The 25,138-nt window shown below is 36.2% G+C and overlaps 1 protein-coding gene across 5 annotated transcripts; it reads right to left on the minus strand.

Annotated features, from left to right (window-relative positions):
- Positions 1–1,826: 1,826 nt before the first annotated feature.
- Positions 1,827–24,774, minus strand: LOC108046408. 5 transcript variants are annotated; one of them, XM_044460890.1, is made up of 6 exons: positions 24,636–24,774; positions 6,829–8,334; positions 6,243–6,758; positions 5,301–6,179; positions 5,024–5,239; positions 1,827–4,758 (listed from the first exon to the last, which is right to left on the minus strand). In XM_044460890.1, the coding sequence occupies exons 2-6, from the start codon at positions 8,331–8,333 to the stop codon at positions 4,122–4,124; spliced, it is 3,753 nt and encodes a 1,250-aa protein (XP_044316825.1). In that variant the 5' UTR covers position 8,334; positions 24,636–24,774; the 3' UTR covers positions 1,827–4,121. The 5 variants fall into 5 exon arrangements, with proteins under 5 accessions (XP_044316825.1, XP_016981555.1, XP_016981553.1 ...); XM_017126066.2 differs by having other exon boundaries at positions 24,632–24,774; XM_017126064.2 differs by lacking the exon at positions 24,636–24,774 and adding an exon at positions 15,293–15,485.
- Between the last annotated feature and the right edge of the window lie 364 nt (positions 24,775–25,138).

Consider the following 25,138-nt stretch of genomic DNA (forward strand, 5'->3'; position numbering starts at 1 on the left):
ATCAAGTCGAATAAAGGGAAATCAAATGAAAACGGAAACGTAAACAGCCACAAAAACAATTATCAAAATAAAGGAGAGACATTTGAGATGTCGCTGAAATGAGAAACACGAAATAATGCGAATATAAATAATAATAATAATAATATGATTAATAAACTAGTTTATATAGCATGTAAAACTGAACAGAAAAATCAAATTCAATAAAGACGAATCTACTGTATTCCAATACAATACAATAAATTTATCATTTTGGGAAAGGCTTTTTGGGTGAAAAAACCATGGAACGAATTTAAAATTTAAAAACTTACTCGTTTAAAATTGGGTCCACTTCAATTCATCATTAACGGTTTACTTTTTTAACCCCAAAAAGTTCATTACTACAAAACTATTTCCAACCGTACAGGGGGCGCTTTAGAAGTTTAGTTTTAAAACGACAGATGTCGCCCCTTACAACGGAGTAAAATTGTGTGTAGAATGTATTTGAATTGTATGTAAAAGAAAATGTGAAAGTTTAGAAATGAACCGACCCAGATTTCAAATCAAGATTTAAATCTAGACTAGAATTTTCGGGAAAATATTTGCAAATTTTATAACGTATCCGACATGACATTTCAACATGCGACCAAGAGTTCATCATAAGTTTTTTTTGGAAGCCTTTCTGCTAACCCACTTGTAAACGCTACTCCCTTAAAATATGAAAAAACAAACGCACACTCTTTTTGCTCGATATCAACAGATGGGTGGAGAGTAATTTATTTATTGTATGTCATACACAATTCGCTTATACACAAAGATACAGGCCCAAAGATCAGTCCCTAATCTGTTTCGCACTTGGTTTGTTCGTCTGGTTCCGTGTTTTTTTTTTATAAATTAGCAACAAACTAAAATAAAAAGTTGTACCTTTTATATGCATACATATTTTTACATCCGTTTCTTGGTTTTTTCTTTGGGTTTTACATCGTCCAAAAAGTAGAAAAATGTTATGTCTAAAAAAATACAGGGTAACATTTTCTTCCTAACCATTTTGTTTGTCTTTGCTTCCATACATATATATAAATATAATTTATGTTAGATTTGCTTAAATTTTGCTTGTTATTTTTTAAGAGTTCATATACTAATTAATTTATTTTATTTTTGTATATTTTGTATTTAATGTTTTTGGTACAGAGGTTTTAGAGACATAAAAACAGGCGCTAGTTGAAACCTTGGAGGGCAAACAGATTGATATTGATCATCCTATTCATCAGAGAGATATACATATATGTTTTGTGTGGGCAAATATATCTCATTCTCTTCGGTTTTTTGTCGAGATGTTTTGGATACCCTGTAGTCTGTACATTGTGTGTAGGTGAGTGTCTTATCTTCGTTTTTGATTTTTTTTATTGAGGCTAAAGCAAGGCGGGGCTTAAAGATCGAGTTCATCTAGCTTCAAGCTAACACTTCAACAAACAAATCTATGAAAATTGGCAACAGTGCGGCATTTAATCAAAGCTCTACTCTGGTTTTTCCCCAGGGTTTTTCTTTTTTATCAGCATCAGGGGAGAAGGCAGGCACTTACTATAGGTCAACAGAATCCGATCTCTCTATGTAAACTCTATATTTATTTATGTACAACTATAAGCTATATTCACATTGCTGTCAACTTATTAACATAACAATGCCTAACAAAAAAAAGGAAGCCATTCGTTTTTTTTTATAATAATCAACAGAAATCAAACCAAATAAAAACACAAGCTATACAATTGAAAACTATTATTTTGTTTCGGAAAATACTCCAAAAAACGTTTTCCAACAAAATCAACGACCGAAATAAAACACATATAAAATAAAGAAAATATTTCACATTTTGATTGGTGTGTATTTGGTACGCAAAAAAAGTTGTATAATCAATTATATATATACCAGCATGAATATATATACGGTAATAATAATAATAATAATGCGATATAATAATTAAAATAGAAGAAAAAACACATTAACAAAACTGGTTAGCTCATCGGTTGTTTTTTTTTGTTGGGGATATAGGATATAGGTAATAGGAGTTGTGGGATCGGGAAGATAGTTTTCCACCTTCTCTCGGCTAAAGCTTAAGGTTGTATAACAATATTTGTCGTATATGTACTTTGCTATTGCTGTGTGTAAGTTATATATATATTACTCGTAGCTACATAGAATTTGTTTAAACTTAAGCGACAACGACAACAACACGGGCGGCGATTGTCTTTCACTGTGTGTCGTGCGAAGAGGGGGGTTATAAAGGGGCTTTAGGGATTTTTTTGTAGGACCTTAAGTTAAAGCTAGGTATACAATTATTTTGTTGTTCTCGCTTCTGTTATTTTAGTCACATTTCTTTCCCCAAAACATGCTTCAAGGCAATATTCTTACGTAATTAAACTAAAAAACAAAAAAAAAAACCATAATCGTAATAATAAGTTTTTGAGGAAACACAATATTTTTAACATTTTTCCTTTTTTTTTGTTTGTAACAACTAGCAAATTGGTTTCTCTTTGACATCAACATTTATTTTAGTTTCGTAATTGTTAATTTAATGCGATCTTTGCTCTTGCGTTTTTGCTTTTTGCTAAAAAGGTACATGAAGTGTATACACTTAGGGCGTTCTTTGTCAAGTTCTTCCTTTGCTTATTTAAATGGTAATAAGTATTTCTTGGTTTCCACAATATGCCTATGTAAAGATGTGTAAGCATAATTTCAACAGCTTTTCTTTTTCCATTCTGTATATACACTTGGGGCGGGGATATTGGAGGAGGTTCATTCAACTAAAATCGGCTAGCTTACGGTTTGATTCTCATTAACAAATGTTTAGCATTTCAACTACGTAACCATATAAATGAAGCTTACAAATAGGATTTTCGTTTTCTCCCTGGCTTACAAACTAAATATCTTTGATTTAACATTTGCTTGAGTGTCGTGTGGGGGTCGTGGGGCGGGGAAAAAGGGTTGGGACCTTAGATATATAGATATAGAATATATATGTACTCATGCATCCGTATAACAAAGCAGTTCAAACAATTCAACAGATCTCTCTTTTGTTTTTAGCTAAGGACTCAATGTATAAGGCGCTAAATGTGTGTTCCTTTTGTGGGTTCTTGCTTGGCTCATCTTAAGTTTCTCTATATAACTCTTTTCTATGTGTATACATATTTGTAAATCGTTTTGTTTTTAGATCATGTAAGTAGGGTGTTTTGCTTCTTATAAGTGTAGAAAAAACATTTTTTGCGGCACAAAACCGAAAAAAAAAAGAATTTATCTTAATTCTGGTTGCTCTTTGTACAAACGTTCCGTTTGCTTTCTTGCTTTTTTCCTTTTTCTTGCGCTTTTTACAATTTTTTTTTCGTTATTTCGTTTTTATTTTCTTAGATTTCCTTACTTAGCTCAATTTGTTGGTGTTTTTTCTTTTTTGTTTTATTTTCTTTTGGTATAAACCTTGTCACTGATACGCTGGAAAAGTTTACTTTGTTTGTGTCCCTCATTTCGCGAGTTAAAATGAATAATTTAGATTTCTGTATGTATTAAAAGCTAACAACGAATATGGGGTCTTAAAAAACCAGACACTTTTCCATTATAATTCTAGTTTTCTTATCTGGTTGCCATTAAAAGTATTCTCGTTTTGCGATTGAATTGTAAAATATTTGCACAAATTAAAATTACAAGCTAAAAAGGATCAGAATTGCACTTAAGGGCTAAGAGTTATATGAAATTGCAGCTAGGATGGCTAGTAAATCAAACATTAATATTTAATCAAGTATAATTTAAATGGCCAACAATCGATTGCGAAAAAGTAAAGTCAAAAAAACATTTAGGGCTAAATTTATAGTAATAAAAAAAAAATAGTCAAAAATTTGTATAACAAACACGGGGCAAGGGTAAAAACACACAAAAATAAATTGGTAAAAGTTAGAGCAAAAAAACAAAAAAGAAAAAATGGCTTTCTTTCTCAGCCCTTTTAAGATTATGAATTTTAGTCTAAATGCTCTGTGATTTGAACAATTTTTGCTTTAGAAAGAGACAACAATAGGTCGCAGGGGCGGGTAGGGGTCGTGGTAGGGAGGCATTTTTTTATGGCTGTATTAGGTCCATTTGCCGCCAGCCTGCCGCCATATTCACCGCATCCAGGCGGACTTTCGCTTGATCTTGGTGCGTAATGCTCGCAGCGGTTTCACCTTATTTTTACTTGCAGCAGCCACCATTGCAGCACTCAAATGCTGTGGCAACATGCCCGCTGCCACGCCCACAGAACCGACACCGCCTACACCAGGCAGGCAGTGATTGTTCAGTCCACCCAGATACAAACTGGCAGTATGCCCAGCCGGCGAGGAGTAGAGGTCCTGGTGCATCTGCTGCTGTTGCTGTTGGGCGAGTGCCACGTTGGCAGCTGCACTGCTCAATAGAGCCATTTTGCTGCCACTGCCATTGGTGTAGACCGCTTGATTGCTGCCAAATTGCTGCTGGAGGTGTTGCTGATGTTGCTGCTGCTGAAGATGTTGTTGCTGATGTTGTTGATGCTGCTGCTGGTGCTGCTGCTCCCGGTGTTGCTGCAGGTGCTCCTCCTCCAAACTGTGGCTCGAGGCTCGCTTGTGCGGGGATCCATGACTGCTGCCACTGCTGCCGTTGCTGTGATAATGGGTGGTGGCCACCGAACCGCACTCTACAATCGAGGAGCGGGAAAGCGAGAGCAGGGCGTCCACACCATCGCGATGCCTCTGCCGATCGGCCATCTCCTCGGGCGTGATGTTGTGACTGGTAAAAATATAACAAAAAAAACACATCAGTTAGACACTTGTTATATATTCCATTAAACAAACATATTCAATTTATACACTGCTTATCATATTTTAATGTGGTCAATAAAACCCAAAAGTGTTTTTGTTTTTCAAAAGTATATCTGCTACTTAGGTTTAGTTCAATTGAGATCAGATCATAATTTTAGAATGTAAAATATTATTAATAACAAACAGCTGTATATTTCAAATGGCTGTCGTCATTAACGTAGTCTAAAACTCACTTCTCCTCACTGCTATCGTAGGCAGCATCCGAGCTGGCGCAATTGCTATCGGATCCAGCTCCTTGGTTATTCTGGGCCTGAACCACCGCTTGTGCTACGCTGGCCAGGACATTTCCATTGGTCAGGGGCGTGGAGGAACCACTGTCCGCATTGCTGTTGCCGCCCGCCGAATAGGTGTGATCCTCGCTCGGAGAACTCGTAATCACCGGGGCACTTCTGTGAAAAAAAAACCAAAGGTTAGCACTTTGTTACCCTTGATATCATCCGAATAATTTACCCATTCTGGTAGGGCTCACTGAAGGCCTTTGGTCCGTGTTTGAGGAAGAGCATCGCCGCCGCCGCATGTACGTCGTCCATGCTATCCGCACCGCAATCGCGAGCCAATCGTTCGAAATTAATGCCATCAGAAGCTCCATTAGTGGCGGAACCAACACCTACAACTCCTCCGCTGCCAGATCCAGATCCAGCTCCATTCAACCCCACATAGTTGTATTTGCTGCCATTGTTATTATTATTGTTGTGATAGTCCCCGGACAAATCATCATCGAGGGGATCTTGCAGCAGAGGCTGTCCGGCTGAATCCTCGCGTATGTTCCGGAAGGCCTTGGACAGATTGGGGAAGAGCTTGGGATCGAAGCGGGCATGACTGCCACTGCCACCGCCGCCGGGACTATGCGGCCTGGCTGCGTTGGTAGCCTGACTAGCACCGTTGGCCAACACCAGACCATTGCTTTTTGTGGGCGTGGACAGAGCCACCGCGGCAGCTGGAACTCCTCCTGCTCCCGATGCCACTGGCTGAATTGAGGGAACTGCACCGCCATCCAGGCTATCGTAACCGGATCCACCACTAGGACTTTTGAGCGAGGGACTGATCTTATCCACTGCAGAGTTGGGAAAGAAGGGCGATCGGTTTAACGCCTGGATGAGATTCTGGCGCTGCTGTGGCTCCACACGCCACAACGATCCCTTGCCCATATTAGGCGCCTTCTCCACCTTGACGAAGCTCTTGTTTAGCGACAGATTGTGACGCACGCTATTCTTCCAGCCATTGGGCGCCGTCTTAAAGTACGGAAAGTGCTGCACAATCCACGCATAGATTTCTTTCACGGGCAGTGCCTTCTCATTCGAACCCTCAATGGCCATAAAGATCAAGGAACTGCAAAAGTTAAGCACATTTAAAATGAGGTTCAATGGTCTTGCTTATAATCTATATAGTTACCTAAAGCTATATGGCGGCTTATTATTAGTATGCACTAGCGGATCATATGGCACGTTATTGGGATGCTTTTGCTTTTGTGGCGTGTTTGAACCTGCTAGGCCGCCATTCACATTGCTGTTGCTACTGCCATAACCATTGGTTCCGTTTTTGGCTACCGAATATTGGGGCGTGCTTGTATGCATCCGTGAGCTGACCACCAGATCGAACTCCTTTAACGAGTCCTCGTTGTCGTAGCTGTTGTAACTATTGGGGCTGCGCAGGTTAACTCCTCCTCCTCCTCCGGATCCTGCCGGACCTCCTCCAGATCCTGTTGGACCTCCTCCAAGGGTTCCAATGTGCACCTGACTCGTGGGCGTCATATTTGGCGGCGGCGGGGAAACGGATAACTGCAGACTGCGCGGCTGTAAAGCTGTTGTGGTCGTGCCCGCTGCAGTGGTGCTGGTGGTGTAGTACGTTCCAGGCAACAGGGCTGCTCCAGGCGGCGTCTCAGGTGAGGCAACATGGGCTGGCGTAGAACTGAAAGAGAAAGCGGAAGATTGGGTTAGTTTTTTTGGATCCCTAAAAGATTTTACGCCAAACCACTCACATGATATGCGGCGTGCTGGCTACGTGGTTAACAAAGCTATAGCCCGGCGGCAGGGATCCGGCGCTGATCAAAGTCGTGGTTGTCACCATTGCCGGTGGCTCCTGACCATGGAGTATCACTTGGCTGCTGGGCGTGCTGCTGCTGCTAGCCGCCGATGTGGCATAGTTTACTGCCTCGAAGACAGTGCTAAAACTGCTGGCCTTGGGTACTGGGCTGTTGCCCCCATTTACAGCCGCTGTCGAGGATCCTGAACCGGATACGGAACCCGAATTGCAGGCCGAACTGGAGCTGCTTATCGAGGAATTGTTAGAGGAGGCCGGCGAACTAACCACCGTCACCGTTGAGCCCACATGACTGCTATGATCCATCTGGACGTGCATCTTCTCGCGCAAATATTTTTTGTGCGGATGGTGGGAGGTGGTGTTGCTGCTGCTGCTGGTGGTTGGCGAGCACAGCGCCTGGTTGGCTGCCTTGTAAATGGCTGCCCCACCACCGGTTCCTCCTGCACTTCCTGTGCTCCCATTGCTGGTCACATAGATTTGATGTTGCTGCTGCTGTTTGGCGGGCGATAGTAAGGGTTGGTTGGCTGCACTGCTCACCACCACTGGCATGTAACCATGACCCACCATCGTGGTTCTCGTTGACGTAGGCAAATAGGCCGCCTGCTGCTGCTGTTGCTGTTGCTGTTGCTGCTGTTGCTGCTGTTGATTGGCTTTACTAGCTTTGTACTCCACCACCGTGGTGGTGCCGCTGGCTCCTTTGTGCACCGTGGTGGTGCTATATACAGCTGCTGACCCGCTGGCTGCTCCTATTGCCGCTTCCTGTTCACTGGACTCACTCAGATTAGTGGGCAACTCTTCGATCAAGTCGCTGACTATGCACAGATTGCCATTGGTAGCGCCTGCTCCAGCAGCCGTCTTGATGGCCACCGCTGCACCACGTTTTCCCGCCTGTCCTGCAGTTGTTGTCACAATGCCCTTGATCAGGTTGCTATCGTTTAACCAGGACAGCGAACGCAACTCCCCATCGTCGTCGGTGGTTCGCACATTGACCAACGTCTCCCCGGAGGCACCCATTTCCAGTGGCTCGGCGGCAAGGAGTACTATATTGCCACCTGTGGCTCCAACGGGTCCGGAACTACCCGTGGCCGTCGTGGTTGCAGAACTATCGTACGCCGTAAAACCACCATTATGTTGCAGAAATACATATTTTGAGGCACTGGCCGGCATATTGCTATTGCTTGTGGATACAACTGGTGGTATTACAGGAGATGCTGCTGCTGCTGCTGCTGCAGATGATGATGTTGCTGTGGTGCTAGTGGTGCTGTTGCTACTGCTGTTGGCGGGTGGTGGTGCAATGGTGCGGTATCCATGGGCGGCAGCCACTGTCGCCGCTGCCACCACAGAAGTGGGCGTGGAGGCCACCGCTGCGCCGGATTGCAGATGGCCACGCAGTTGGCTCAAATCGCGGGCGGTCAGCAACTGTGTGGGATTATCTGTGGACATGCTGCAATAGAAAAAACCAAGATGGTTAATAATATAATATAATATTATAAATATAATTTATAATTTAGCGTTTGTATTTGATAATTCTTTTGTATTTAATTTTTATGATTAATCGAACAAAAATTATAACTAGTTACATCATCAGCCAAGTGTTACAGCCAAAAGACTTAGCCTTTTATTCTGAGTCAGAAACTTAAATTACCCTTGTTAACTTAAGCTTAACCAATCTAAAAACTTCGTCAATATAGTCTAATCTGATTTGATCAGCCATAGGCTTACATCACAGTCATATTTGATATGGTAATAACTATTGCGTCAGGAAAAGAATAGATTGTGATATTGAGATCATGACCTGTTGTTGTGGAATCAATTGCTCCCAGAATTTAAAGAATGCTAATCTCGAACATTATTAATTATTTAAATTTCCGAATATTGTCTCATCATTAGGTATGAAATTCTTTAGAAAAAAATTGGTGATCTGACAGTTTCGAGCCAAGTCTGTATTTTTAGCCAAGCTTGACGATGATCTAATGATCGAATGACTCTATATGATCAATTTGCTGCACTTTGTTTGGTCATCAAATTGGCAATTCGTGAGTTTTGTGACTAGGCGTAAACCGCATAAATATTTAGCGGTTCATGTTTTATTGCTGTTGAACGTCCTTCGCCGTTTTTATTGCATACTTTACGGGGTTTTTTCCCCAGGGCACCCCCTTTATAATGCTTTTCCTCAGTTTTACGCAATCGAAGACATATTTTTGTGGTGTTTTTTCTGTTGTTATTTCTAATTTACGCGTGTTTGCTTTTGTGGCTTTTTTATGACGCCAACATCGCTGGCACTTCACCTGTTCTCTTTCTCAAATATTCAATCTTTCTCTCTCTGCTTAGCCCTCTCTCTTTCTACATTTCTGTGGGAATTATCTTATCAGTGTTTCTTTGTGCGGGTGTATTTCATTTATAGTTTCTCACTTTAGCTATTTTCTTTAACTAACAATAGAGTATTGGGTTCTCAATGATTTCACTTTAATTAAATCGAGAGTCCAAAGATCAATGATCTATACCCAATTTAATGCAAAGTAATCAATAAAATCAGTATGTAAGATTCATATCGGTTTAATATTAATAATCGATAACCAACATTTCAGTTTAAAATTTTATGAAGATCAAGAATACTCAATAGCCGAATAAAATAATAACTAATTGATTTAATTTTCTTTAAAGATAAATTATCGATTTTCAAATCAATATTTAAAAAATTATATTCATTTGTTTAGTTATTAATAATATTCGAAAAAACGCGGATTCAAATGTTTGAGATGGCAAGGATCGATGATCGATTGATAACCAAAGTAATCGGGTAATGCCTTCATCATTTATTAAACCCATTCAGTCATCAAGTCATCAAATGTCATTACATCAAAGGCAATTTACTTAAATATTCATTTTTCCCGAGGGACAACATATATTTGTCGTTGAGCCCGCGAATCGAAATAGCGAAAGAGAGGGCTAAACGGAGAGGGGACACGAACGGTGAAAGGGGTGGGGCAGCCAACAAAGTGTATTATTATTTATTGATTTTCATTTGAGGCAGGGACAACAAGAAAAACTACGGAAACTAACGAAAAGTCAACAATGGTAAATGTCCAAGAAGCACACTTACTTTTACTAGCTAATACAGTGCGACTGCCATAACAGAGACATTTGAAATTATAAACATTAAAAATTTCAAAGACTTATGTAAAGGAAATAATTAATAGAAATAATAATAATACATTTGCCCCAGGTGAATTATAAAACATTTTAAGTAGGGTAGTTTTTGGATTTTCTCAAAATGTATTGCTTAAAGATTTCGATAAAACGTCGAATAATTGTAGTATTTAATTTTATAAAAAACTTGGAAGGGTACTGCGCATTTATCACTCATACGCACAGTTGAATTTGATTTAAAAAAAAGCATTTCAATGCATTTTAAGGAAACAAAAATTTTAAAATTAAATTCCTCGAATAAACAACAGACTGTATATTCCTTTTCTTCTTCTTGTGGTAACCTATCTTATTATTACCCATTGTTTAGCATGTGCAAAAAAAGTATAGCAAAAAAAGAGACAGAGAGAAAGAGAGTGGGGATGGAAAGCGAACGAGAGAGGGAGAAAAGTACGCGCCACAACAAAGCCGTAACCGTAAATGCGAAAAACACAACAAACGCGAGGAGAACGAAACGCACGAGCAACAAGAACAATAAATAAATAAAAAAGCTCCGCTGACCTCCAATGCCGACTGAGCTGCCGATGTCGACGTCATTACACTGACCGTCTTTATAATTACGCAGAAAAATATTTATTTATTTAAGTTTAATAATATGACAATCATTTGGGATCAAATAGATCATTGATAGTTTTTATGTTTTAGTAACATTTTTCATTTTGTCATTTTTTTTACATTTAAATAAACCATTAAATTGTGCATTCTGGCATAAACATTATTTTTTTGTGTACAGTCTGGAATTCGTTTGTTATAGTAGCAACAACGACGCAATTTTTGTTTTCTTTTTTTCGAAAGTCTACTCGTTGTCTTGGCAACTTTTTATTGTGTTTTTTTTTGTTGTATTTTCTCAGCAACAACAAAATAATAACAAATCGCGTACGAATATTTTATTTTGCAGCGTCGCAAGAGAGCGTCTACAAAAACAGACAGAGAGAAACAAACAACGTGTTTGAGATAAGAGGAAGACTGATAGGGGGAATGGTGGGAGGGGGTGGGTTAGTGCGTTGCCTTTGACATAATTAATTAGCAAAAATGGCCGCATGGCGACAACAACAATCGGAGCGAAGCAACAGCAATTTTTGACAATCCAACACTGGAAAAACTCTCCATCGAAAAATGCCGATACATAGCTCTCTCTTCCTTTCTCTCTCCGGCTCTCTTCTTCAGCAGCTCTCAGTCGGAATTTGTTTATCTTGTTCTCCAAAGAGAGGCAGAAAGAGAGAGTGAGAGAGAGCCACGCATTTGTTTTTGAGCCGCTATTTCGGTTTGTTATTACAGTGGGTCTTTCCTAACACGTAACATTTTCCACATAAGTTTTGTTTTGAAAATGTTAAATTTTTTATTTTAATTTTGTTAATAAAATTATTTTTATTATTCGACACTTTATATTAAAATTGACACTATTTAGAAACCAATTGTACTTTTAAAACTAATCAATACTAGAATTTTGGTTTTCAACCTTTCTCCTATTGTTGGGTGTACTACATTCAAAATATGTTGGTTAAAAATTTTAAATTGTTATCATTAAAGTTGAGACTCAAACCACCGCTCTCTTTAGAGCGTGCACTGCAAACGTTTCGAGATTAGTTTTGTGTTCTAGAAACGTCAACGTCAAAATTGCTCTCTGGCTTTTTAGCTTTTTGACTATGACCTGCGGACCTTTCTCCAGCATGGAGCTGCTTTAAATGTCAACCAAAACCCCCAAACACCCACCCACCCAAAAGGAAGGGAACAAGAGCGCAGGAGAGAGTGCAAGTCTTGCATTTGGGTCTTTTCTTCTGCGAGCCAATTAACAGGCGAAAACAAAATAAAAAACCAGTGGTAACTGTACCTGAGCAAAATGTTTGCTAAAAAACAAAAGCCAAATAAAAAAGAATAGAAAAAGTAGAAAAGCAGCCACGCTAATGAAACGCCATGAAACTACTGGGGAGAACATGATGATGATGATGGTGACGGAGGATGAATCATCCAGATATATGATATATACTAAAGTGTGCACAAATGCGGCACACGGATGCTTATGAGCGTGTCAAAAAATAATCGTAAGGGAGCCACTTTAGCAGCAAATAAAACCACCGACTAGCAAGTGGAGTTAAATCATTAAAAATGGTGGTCACAACATTTTACTACCCTTTAAATTGAACGAACGAAAAAATGATAAATAGTCTTTCGCAAACAAAATTATGCTTGCATGACACCAAACAGTCAAATAATATAACATATTTATTACATATGGGATTTATTTAATAAAGTTTGTTTGCATCAAAGATTTGAACTGTGTAAAAAGTTTCCTAAAACATACATTTAAAAGTAAAATGCAGGTGTCTGCATAATTTACTACTATTTACAACTACCTTATCTTCCCCTAAGAACCGACTTATCATCAGTAAACATCAACCCTTTTTCCACTTAATTTTTCTTCCCCACTTTTTCCACTATATATACCTATACATACATACATTAAATTGTTTACCTAGACTTCCCACCAGAGCCCCGCATACCCCTTGATACCCTCGGATACGGTGGAAAAAAATAAAAACTCGTGGAGTAATCAGCGTGCGACTGGTTCAATAATAATACACACAAACAAACTAATAATTGACAGCCAGCATGTTTTGTTTTTCTTACTGTTGTTGTGAAAATTGTCGCCCAATTGAAATGCCAGTGGGGAAAATGAGGAAAAATCTATGGAAAAATGTTAAATGAGTTGCTTCCTCTTTTAATAAAAGTAAAAAGAGCGTGAGACGAACAAAATATGGAAATATTAAACTACAAATAAATAAATGACTATGAGAGAATGAGCCGGTATTTCTCCCATTCAAAAAAATGGTTGAGTAAAATGTAATTGTAATACCTTTAATTACAACGCTTTGTTTGTGTTTACTTATTCTTGTATTGTGTTTTGAGTAAAATAAAATATACAATAAACAATAGGCAAAAATATTGCAACAGCTTTCAAAACATTTCACGTAACAAAGAGAGAGAAACAGAAAAAGCTTTTGCATACTTCCGGCCATCAACAAGATAGCATTAGGAAGAAAAAAGCTTAACCAAAATTGTTTGTAATAAAAGCGAAAAAAAATTGCGTAAAAGAAAAACAGCAGCAGCATTTTTTGAGAGAACCTTTCCTTCCTCTCTTTTTCTTTGTTTTAATCGCCCTCTCTTTCGCATTTGATGAAATATAAACAAAAATTGTCTGAAATTCATACAAGTAAAGAAGAACAAAGGTGAAACAGAGATGAATTTTTGAAAATATTAAATCTGTGAAAATGTTTATTATTGATTATTGCGAATTTGACTTTCGAGTTTTAGAATTTTCAAGAAACATATGTGATAAGTTGTCATATGATGTGACTCTTTAAATTCACATAATTTCGAAGTTTGTTTTTTTCAATGTTTTTTTCGATCTTATTTTTTCTTTAAATCAGAATTTTAACATTTCTTTTATTTTAAGTAATTTTTTGTTATTGTAAAACTCAGTGTGTCCCTACAATTTTTTTGTTTCAGATATTTTGGATATTTTAAATTTACTTTTATCATCTACATATATCACAATATACTTCAGAATTAGAATTTGCTTGATAGACGAAGGCAATAACAAAAAAGAAAGGAATAAGAAAATAAGAAATGCGATGGCGACAACCACGCGGCGTATACGTAATGCTTGACGTTGTGGCCGCCATGTCGGTGTTTCTGCGCTAGTTTGCGTGAGTTTTTTAATGTGTGTGCGTGTCTGTGTAGCAGTTCTCTCTCCTTCCCTCTCTCTTTTGCTCTTTGCCTTGCACATTACGTATACGCCTGGGTCAAATCATGGAAAAGAATAATAAAACACCGCCAACAGGGCGTATGAGTTATAAAAACTAAGAAATCAAAAATATAATTCTCTGAAAAAACAGTAAGCAATTTTGAATTGAATTATACAAAAAAGGGTGAACAAAAACCCGCCAAAATTGTTTTTTATGATGTTTAGAAAATTATAATAAAAAAAAAAAAAAAAATGATGGGTTGCTTTTTAAAAATCAAAAGTAAATATAAAATTCCCTATTGGGTTTAAAACAAAAGCCAAAAATAATCTAAATTCATCAAGAGTCTGGCTCGCTCTCTAAATATAAGCAAAATATAAAAATGATTGAAGAACAATTTATATTTGGTTTAAACTATTTACCGAAAAAGAGGCAATCAACTATGTTTTGGGGAAAAAAAGTGGAACAATAAAACCGAGTGCTTGGCATAAATATAAATAAAAACCCAACAAATCTATACAAGTTTGGTTAAGTTTTCTATATATACACTTTAGTTGTATTTGTACTATTTTTTTTGTTTTTGTATACACTGAAAAACGCAACAAGGCCGCTAGAAAAACGCTTTTGGCGTTTATAATTGCTGTTGATCGCTTTTGTTGTTGTCGATTTATTGTTAGTTTTATTGTTAGCTTTTTCGCGTCGTTTACGAAAAAACAAATGTCATTGCACGTGTGTGTGCGAGAAAGCGTAAAATAGAGAAAGAGTGGCATAGGATGAGAGGATGAGAGAATGATTTTATTTAGTGTGTCACCTTTTTTTGACTTCTCTTTTGAACAAAAAAAATTGATTGAAAATAAATTACTCATGAATATTATTTTATTATCATTTTTAAGCAAGTGCAGTAGTAGGTATTTCCTATATCATGTATAATTTTTATACAGTTTAAATAGTGGTTTTTTAAGAGCTTTCACTGTAGAAAAGCAGTTAGAACTGCTTTACACGCAAAAGAGAGACCAAAAGAGAGCACCAAAGAGAAAGAGAAAAGTAAACCAAAAATTCAACGTGGTTTTTCTTAGCTTTTTTTAGTTGTTATTTTTATACATTTAGTGGCTAAGTTTAAGGCATGATTATGAAATCGGAGAATGTATACAAAAAATGGACATTACGCAAATCAAACAAATATTTTAAAAAGGGAAAAGCTGAAAAATGCCAAGTGTATATTTAATTGAGAAAACCCAATTTAAAATTCAAATTGTAATCTGCGGTTCTTCGTCTCTTTCTCTCTCTGTCTCCCTTGCTCTTTCTCTCTTCATATGCCATTTGTATTACTTATTATTATTTTTGTTTTACTCACACACAAACACCAACACACACTTTGTTATTTTTTGTATGGCCCGCTTTTAATTATTTTGTTTTCTTTTATTTATCTTTATTTTGTGTTGATTCACATACCTCCATACAAGGCGTTCTCGAAGCTTTATCGTCGTTTTATTGGCACGCAAAAAAATACAAGTTTTAGCAATTTTTAAGGCTTTTTCATGTAATTTTGTTATTTTTAAATTTTGTTTTTGAAACTTGTATATGATTTTTCGAAAGGTTTTTTACAAGATTTTCTCGTTAATCTCGAACCGTAAAGCACGCGAGCAGGCAAACGAATGAAGCGAAGCGGCGGCAACAGCAATTGAAAAACCGACCCCCACTAACACACACGCCCCAGCATACACACACCACTACTCCCACCCCACACACACACACTCTCTCGCTGGCGAAAATCACACAAAGTTTTCATTGTGTGCGGGAGCGAGAGAGAGCCGGCAAAGCGAAAAAATAATAAATAAAAATAAATAAAAGCCAAAGCAAAGTCAAAGCGTCGTAAACAAGCTTGTGAGTTGGTACAGTACAAAATCTTAAAATTACGAAATAAAAAAAATTTTTTTTTAAATTTATATAAAATGATAATAATTTTTTTGATTATATATATTATGGTCCCCAAATATTTCTATGATATACATAAGCTAAACAAAATATATATTTTCCTATCAATGACTGCCTCTTTCGTAAACACACATATAAATATTAGTTTTAACTTTATTGAGAAATATGTTATCACTTAAGACGTTTGTCTTTAGTCGGTTTTGTTATATAGTTCATCCTTTTCGAGTGCCCACTGTATACCACTCTATATCTTTGTATGAGTGTTGTGCGTTCGCGCATGACATTGCCATTTATTTAAGTGAGCAGAAACAAATACAAATACAAAAATAAAGCGAAATAAAACTATAAAGTTTGACAACAAAAACAAATGCTTCAAATTTTGTAGACCATGGAGGCCAGCTAGCTACCTTTCTCTCTCTTTCTGCAGCCCTTTTGGCTTTTCCCGTCCTCTCTTTTCTACCCTTTTGTGCGCTCTCTTCTCGTCCTTAAAATAAACAACTTTTGGCAAGGATATCGAGGCAACAACAAAAGGCAAAGACAAAAACAAAAATAAGGCACAACAAACAGCTGTTTGGGCTAGGCTTAAAGAATTACTCTTACCCACTCTCGCTCTTCTAACTCCAATTGACAAAAGGCTCTTCAAACCGCTCTTTCCCCCTCTCTTAAGAGAGCCAAGTGACTCACAAGTATTTTTATTACAATCAAATCCTCTAAATATTTAAAAATAAACAAACAGGCAACAGCAAGTTATGCTTAACAAAATACGTCATTGTGTTTGCTGAAAGAGCTCAATTATTAAATTAAAAAAAAAATGTTAAATACTTGAGACTTACATTTTTTTCATATAACACTAAAAGTTACAGGGTTTTTCAAACGTATAAATATTTAATTAACAAAATAGGCACACAAATACTTGAATCATAGAAACTAAATAATATATAAAAATGAAACAATTTGTTTTAAAAATTTGAAAAGTAAAATAAATAAAAAATATCCTCCTTTGCTGTAGAACAAAAACTAATCAAGATCCAAATTTAATGAATTAAAAGGTTCACTACCACGAATTCGATTACCTAAATGTCAATGAATAAGCAAAACTACGTCATAATTTGTAAAGTCTTTAAAAGAATCACTTCAAACATTTGTTTATTTGGCTAATAACAAAAATTAGCTGTGATTTTTGATTAAATGCATAATTAAATTAATTAAAATTACGCCAACATTTTTCCGCTTGCCAAAAAAATATATGGCGACACGTGCGACAAAAAAAAAGGTTGAAGGGAGGGGGAGGAGGTTGAGAAGAGAGCCAAAGAGTAGAGCGATAGAGCAGGAAATACAAGAAGACAAAACACAAACGCACACACACTAAAAAAAATTTGCGATCTCAAATATTTTCAATACAAACAGAATATCGAATTGGGTTGCATTCGAGACACAGAAAATAATAAGAATTAGAATACATTTCGTATGAATTATATTTATTTTTTATTTTTATTATTTATACGTTTTTGTTTTTATAGTTGTTCTTTATCGATGTTTTGTATTTTGAAAGTTCTTAGATGATCTAAAATGTTGTTTGCCCTTTAAATACTGTAAAAACAACCTTTTCGAGTTTATATTTAGTCTCCTTTATTGTTTCAAGAAAATCTTCCCTCAGTGCATTCATTTTGTTTGAGTCGTTTTTAGTTTTATATTTGTTGTTGTTTGGTGTTGCTGTTTAGCCATATTTAATTTTAGCAATAGCAGCGGAAAATTGAACAACGACGGCATTGTCGTTGCGGCCGCTTATGTATCTCATCCTATATTTGTTGAAAATAAAAATAAATTTTATACAACTTTTTCCCCATTCCACGGCTCACGCACAACAACGAAATTGAATGTGAAAACGCCAAAAAAATAAAAAGAGAAAATCACAGAGAGAGTGTTTCTCGAAGAGCATAAGACGTAGAAAAAAAGAGCGTATGCAAGTAAAAATGAAGTTTGCCGGCTTTTTGGGCACGCCGAAAAAAAGTGGAAAAGAAACCAAAGGAATGGAAAGAAGAAGACAGACGGTGAAAACTGCAGTAGGAGAGACAACAAAAGAAAGAACTAAATATAAAATGTATGCATGTAAGGCAAGTATTTATATGTACATAAATATATCTACACCTACCTATGTACAAATATGCACACAGTTGCGGTTAAAAAAGTAGTAGCCCATAAAAGTATTACCAAAAAAAATAAGGGGGTACTTTATTTGCTATTAATTATTATTCATGATCTAAATAACTTCATCATATTAAATTTAAAAACCTTCTACAATCTCATAACGTTTAGATCCCATTCTTATTGCAGAATCCAAAAATTTTATCTTGAAATAATAATAAATAATGTATTAAAGACTTTAGAGTTTCTTGGTATATTTGTAAGTATTTTACAAAATCTGTTATAATCATTTTTAAAAACTACCGGTTTTAATCAGTCAAAAATCAAAACATTGTTATTTTGCTAGGTGTCACTAATTTCAAAGGCAATAATTCGAGTAAAATGGTATGGTATAGAATTATATACTTGTACCCCATGTGCCTACATGCCCATGTAGCTAAGTATTTATGTATTTATGCAGGCATGTTGCTAGTACATTTTGTTTGCTGTTTTTGTCGCTTTGGCATTTAAGTCTTTTCGCTGTTGCCAGGCCAAATTACAGCCCCCGATAATCCCCACAAACACAGACAAAAAAACACCTCGATCATCTGAGACAACGAACGACGACTCTACCTTTCTAACTGACAATTTTGGTTTTATTCTCTTCGGTTTTACTCGATTTCGTTTGGTCGCCTGAAAATTTCAATTTCAATTGATTTCGTCGTCGTTCAACCAAAATAAACCCATCATGTGTTCTTTTTGGCTTTTTCTCGTGCACATCTGCATTTCACCATCTCGTGTGTTTAGTTGATTTTATTTTTGCTCTTCTTATTTTTTTATATTTGCTCTAAGCAATTACACAAGGCGTCGCCTGTGCAAGAACAACAAATTGGGTCAACCGCAATTAATACAACTAAATATAGCATAAGCGCACATTTCCCTCGCGAAAATAAAAAAAAGGAAAACAATATGTGCATACAACAAAAGCAGGGGGAAAAAATAATAATGAATAATGAGTGTTGACAGAGCAGAAGTTGTTTACCCTTTTGTGGGCAGCAAGCAAAAATGCTCTGAAAAATAAAACTAAAAAACCAGAAAAAACGCTGATAACAGTGAGAGCAATCTGCGTCGGTGGCGTATACGTGATGTGGCTAAATAAGGGACAAAAAAAACCGTGATGGATGGGGAGTTATAAACAATTTCGGATTGCTCTCCACTGAAAACCGCAATTGCATTCAAAAAAACCCAACCAAAGTGTCACCCCATCGATATTTAAAAATGTATCATAACAAACAGCTGAAAATTGATCGAAAGACACTTTTTCAAGCATCCACTGCACTTTTTTATTCTTGCCGTTGAATTTCGTCAAAGGATTTTATTTAAGATATTATCATATATAAATCTAATAAAATAAATAGATAATATAGAAGTATATTTTTATTATGCCCTTATTTTCATTGTACATACATATAAAATATACATAATCCAGTTTTTGAATTATTTGAAGATTAGTTTCCTTACGATATTTAAAAGTTTTCTACACTACTTCGGACGGAGCCGAAGTTGAAATACCCTTGCAGAATATTGTGTAAATTATATTCTCCAAAATTATTCATATGATGCATTCTTAACACTCATAAAAACCCCAACTTCCTAACTTTACCAAAGTTATGGCATTTCCAATCGTTAAGTTATATGGCAGCTATAGGATATAGTCGGCCGATCCTTATGAAATTTGGTAGTTCGGATTGATTGGCTTAAAATAAATACCCATAGAAAATCCCAACTTCCTAACTTTACAAACACCAAAGTTATGGCATTTCCGATCGTTCAGTTATATGGCAGCTATATGATATAGTCGTCCCATCCCGGCCGTTCCGACTTATATACTGCGAAGTTTCAATTCGATATCTTTAAAACTGAGAGACTAGTTCGCGTAGAAACAGACAGACGGACAGTCGGACATGGTTATATCAACTCAGGAGGTGATCCTGATCAAAAATATGGAGGAGATGTCTCCTTCACTGCGTTGCACACTTTTGACCAAAATTATAATACCCTCTGCAAGGGTATAATAAAGCTGTGACATTATCTACAAGTTTTCATTACGTATCAAACACGAGTACTCGCCACCGAGAGCCCACTGTACTCAGACAGTGCGTGCTGGCAGATGGTTAGCAATGGAATGAAAACTTTCGACAAACACTGTGCTCGTTCGCCTTGTTTTGTTTGTTTGGCACACTCGTACAGTGGGCATCAGACACAGTGGGTTGCCCTTCAATCAACCAACTAAAACCAATTGACACAGACTCGGGACGTTAAACGTTTCCCACTAATTAGCACATTCGTATATGCCGAGAGCAGGAAAATACAATAAAAAATTATATAGAGAACTAAGCCACGTTATTTTTCGTTAAACATTTAGTTAAATAGATGAATTGATAATTGATGGAAATAGGAGCGAGTCGAATGGCGTTACGTATTCGAACTGTTGGCTAACGATTATCGTTTTTACTTCTTACTTTTTGGAATAATTTGCACACTGCATTTGATCAACATTGAATGAAAAACGAATATGTGAACATGTGCTAACAGCTGGGAAAACATTCCGAGAGTGGGAAACAGGTGTACTCTAAACAATTACAAATGGAAAATATATATGCTCCCTTGAATTGAAAATGTTTTCATTTTATATGAGTGGCCGACAAGGGAAATGACCAAAACTAATGATGAGTCTTAACTTTGTAGTTGGCATAATCTGGAATTATTCATCTTAACTAGTTAGTAATAGTTTTTTTACGAATAGAATTTTTATCAAAAACAATCGCATCTTTAAGAAAGAATTTGTGTTAGAAGTTTTATTTTCTATTTAACTGTAGTTAAATGAATAAAGTTTATAAAATGTTAGTCATTTAAAAAAAGAATTAATATTAATATATTATATAATTTTCCACCTATAGACACTTAATTTCACTCTAAGAGTTAAATAAATACTGTTGCATTTTGAATACATTTGTTGTTTCTACAGTTTGACTTGTTTTAATAATGTTTAATTGTTAAGCAATTTATCTCCTCCAAGTTATATTTTTGAGATAATACAATTAAAGTTTCCTTTTAAATGATTTACCATCTGATATTTCTCAAAATTGCTTCTGCTCTACTATGTATTTCCGCTGCATCTATTTTAATTGTAATTGCAATTCGATTTCCCATTCTAATTTTGATGCAGATGCGTCGCTCTATTTTCTTCACCTTAACTGTTGTATAACAACCAACAAAGTGTTCGTCCCCTGTTGCTACTTTTAAGTATTTTTTATTTTGTTTGCATTTTGCGCACTATTGCCGCCGTTTAGTTGTTGTTTTTATAGTCGCTATATCTTATCGCGCTAACAACTTTGTTGTGAGTGTGTTGGCACAGCTCTTGTTGCACATGTGTGCGTTTTAGTTGAACACCAACACACACCATTTGTACATACATAATTATTTTCATTTTTTATGTAATCAACAAACAAAAAAGCAACGTCTCAGCCTCAGTTCGCCTGCCTTTTGCCTTCTATGCTGAGGTTCTCAAAAATAAAAGCACACACACGCCTATACAGCAGCAGTCAGGTGAATAGCTCTCAAAAAACTGAAACACCAAAATAATAAGTAATTGGAAATATCCAATTAGCCCGATCAAACATATACTAGAATTGAACTCAAACTCTTGTAAACTTCCATAATTCTACTTTTAATGTCCATCGCATTTTACATTTATTGAAGATTATATTGTACGACCCAAAAAACATTGTAACGGAGTAAAAACAATTTTCAAGTTCTTTAAAGGGTTTTTACTTTTATAGAAATGCAAAGATGAAACAATATTCCCTTTTTGTGTTTATCAATCATTTTTAAAACTTTTTTTAATATTTCGCTATATTAAGTAGAAAGAAAAAGACACTCAAGGGAAAAGTGAAGACAGAGGCTACATCAGCAGCACGAGTTTTGGGATTTCGTTGTTGCTTTTTAGGTGGTGCGAGTCTTGCGTGCCGACGCCAACCACCCAAATCACTGCACACGCCCACAAAACCACCCACTTGCCGCCCCCGAAACGTCGGAAATGTTACGGCCGATATTCAATTAGTTTTTAATCCCGCCCAGCGTCAAGGAATTTCAATTTCCAATTGCTTTTTAAGTCGGAAATTGCCGCCACACGCACACACGCAACCAAATAAAAAAAATAGTAGTAGTAAAAAAAAAAAAGACAATAAACAATACACACAACCCCAAGAGCTTTCAAAGTTTCAAGTATTCATTGGATTTTCTTGAATGCTCGTTGCATAATCGCCCTGCTAATTGCACAATGATTATGAACCTTAAACACAAAACTAAACTTAGTCGATAGCCCCACGTGATCTTCAAATCTGCATATTGATTTTCCGATTCTTTGGGCTTTTTTCGATGATACAGAATTTTACAAACTATAGAAGACAGTTAACTGTGGGGCAAAAATAACAAAACAACCAAAAAAAAAACAGGCAATGGCGAGGTCGCTTTATCAAACAACAACAACAAATTAGCGTCTCGGTCAGATAGAGAAAGGGAGCGAGAGAGACAGAGAGATAGAGAGAGAGTTAGAGGGAGAAAAAGAGAGCGAAGAGAAGCAACAAATCACACGATCGAAAACTCACACATGAAATATGCAAGAGCAATAACAACAACGACGCCAAAATAAAACCAGTAACAAATATTGCGAATCAAATACAAGGTACCCTGTAATAATAATATGTGTTGGGGATAACAACCCATCCAATTATAATCAAATTGAGTCCTATTTTAGTTGTCCTCATTAACATTTAATCGCTTTGTAATGTTTTACAATATTCTATTGCAATACGATAAATAAAATAAGTTGTCCAGTAAATAAGGAGTTGTCCAAATTTAAGATAAGTAATTACCCAGGTAAAATCATATCTCATTACAAATTCTTAAGAAAGTGATCTTTTTGTCAGAGATGTAATATATACATATGTATATGGACTTAGTACCTGATTATATAATAACTTTCTCTTTGTAATTAATCTTAAAAATCTAAGTTAAAAGAACATTTTGAAGGAAATGTGAAATATATATTTATGGATTAATGGGAGAAGAAACTTCAGCATATCTGCCTAATATTGCCTGATAAGTCATCGAGGACAGGGTATAATCAACGACAAAGCGTTGTCGATATTCTGCGCCTCGTTTCTCTAGCAGAAACAGGCGTCGCTGCTCCTAAATGTATTTTGTATTTTCTTGCTGACGCAGTGGCGACGAATACCCCTCCCCCCCGAACACCCCACCCCACACACACCATGCATGTGTGTGCATGTGCGTTAGTGTGTGGATGTAAGGGTAACAGGCCAACGCGAAACCGAGAAAAAGCGACAACAAACTAAAGTGGACTACAGTGGAAAGACTTGAAGTCGCAAAAAATTCACCTAATCATTAGTATTTCAAAGAACAAATTTTTAAAAGTTTTAATACTAAAACAGCAAGTTGGTTCAATTATAGAAAATCAACTGTTTTGTTTAAAGTTATTCTTAATATTTATATACCTTAGACTTCTACAAGTTTATTTATTGTAGATATTTTCCCATTAAAAACTTGTGTAATTTAGAGAAAATTCATTATAGTTGGGGTCCGACTCTAGGTGTAAGTCGTAAAGCGCAACATTCACTTTTCGGGGTAGAATAGGCGTAGGTAAAAAGGGTGTCAAACATTCGGCATGGGATTTGCATTAGAATCGAAGAGGGGAAAATAACCCAGATTTTGATTGATATTCGTTGTGTGGTGTGTGCTTATATAAAATGTCAACAGGTGGCAACGATTTCATATATTGAAATGATTGATCGAAATCGCGATCTTAAAGATACATATTGTTCTCAGTTTAGGTATTAAAAATAAATATTATTACAATTTTCTAAGGGTTGAAATAACCAAACAAAAATGTACCATAAATTGATCATTTTTAAAATATAGTTTTTTCCATTTTTTACCTTTACATTTTTAATATGGATCGTAAAAAAATATGTTCAATATTAAGATCTTATCAATTGTTTCTTTGCACACACTATTTTAAAATATTGTGTCTAACTAAAAATCGGACTTTTGATTATTGTGTTTTACATGCGGGTTTCCCCGCCCCTTTTCTTTTTCAAGTCGTGTACGCCCCTATCCTTTATTTTCCAGGGATCATTGATAATTTCGCTGGCTTCCAAATTCAATTTTTCCCGTTTTCCAAGCGGGGGGCGTAAAAGAAAAGAAAATAACAGAAGCAGCAACAACAACATAGCGGGGGACACAGATACACGCACATTTGGTGACAGACACACATATAGGCATTCGATTGGCAGCACTAAAAATGTCTTCAATATTTGTTGTTGTTTTACCACGTTGTTTAAGCTTTTTTGTTGTTGTGTTCGTTTTGTTTTGCCATGTTTTTTATTTGTATTGTTGTTGCTGCTTTCCCTGTTATTCTCCTGTTATTTATTTGGCACTCACTGTTTTTGTTGTTGCGCGCTCTCTCTTTTCTTTTCTTTTTTACTTTTTTACTCTTTCTCTCTGTTTCGCTTTGTGTTTTATTTTTGCGGGCGGCACTTGCAAAAAACGTATTTTTTTGGTTTTGTTTCTTTATCTTGTTTTTGTATTAATTATCACATATATTAATTAAAAACACAAGTACACTTGTAAAAAAAAAAAGGTTAGGCATACCTACTCAATTATTTTTGGTTCATCAACGGCGACGTTCTGTTTGTTTTGCTTTTTGTGGTGCTTTGTTTTTATTACAGTTTATTGTTTAAGGAATTTTATTTTTGTTTTCTGTTAATATATTTAATATGTTTTCATTTACGTCCACTGCTCTGAAAGGCAAAAAAATGAATGCGGCAAAATGCGAGAACGTCAGCCAGAAAAGGCAGCGCAGGCGGCGTAGGCAGCGCAGTCAGCTGTGGCAGAACAATAATAAAAAGCGTTTAAAAAGAACTGAAATACTCTGAAAATACCAAAAACTCTAGTTTTGCTATATTCGAGTTGTCGATTTAATATTAGCTCAACCAAATAATTAATTGAAATGTCAGCGATTTGTTGATTTTGATTTGTTTTTGAAACAGAGCAAAAAAAACAGAAGAACACATGGCAGCTCAAGTGAGAGAGCAAAGAGTGAGTAAGAGAGCCAAAGAGAATAATAAGCGCGTGGCAAACACATGGTTTTTGTTGTTG

This window comes from Drosophila rhopaloa, unplaced genomic scaffold (genome assembly GCF_018152115.1).
Source record: "Drosophila rhopaloa isolate 14029-0021.01 unplaced genomic scaffold, ASM1815211v1 contig_3, whole genome shotgun sequence".
In the NCBI taxonomy this organism is placed as follows: Eukaryota; Metazoa; Arthropoda; class Insecta; order Diptera; family Drosophilidae; genus Drosophila; species Drosophila rhopaloa.

Bases quoted from the DNA above. Each gene is read 5' to 3' on its own strand.
- LOC108046408 (XM_044460890.1), bottom strand. From the start codon at position 8,333: ATGTCCACAGATAATCCCACACAGTTGCTGACCGCCCGCGATTTGAGC. The intron at 6,759-6,828 runs GTGAGTGGTTTG...TTTCTCTTTCAG, and splicing joins GCCAGCACGCCGCATATCAT to TTCTACGCCAGCCCATGTTG. The intron at 4,759-5,023 runs GTGAGTTTTAGA...TATTTTTACCAG, and splicing joins TACGATAGCAGTGAGGAGAA to TCACAACATCACGCCCGAGG.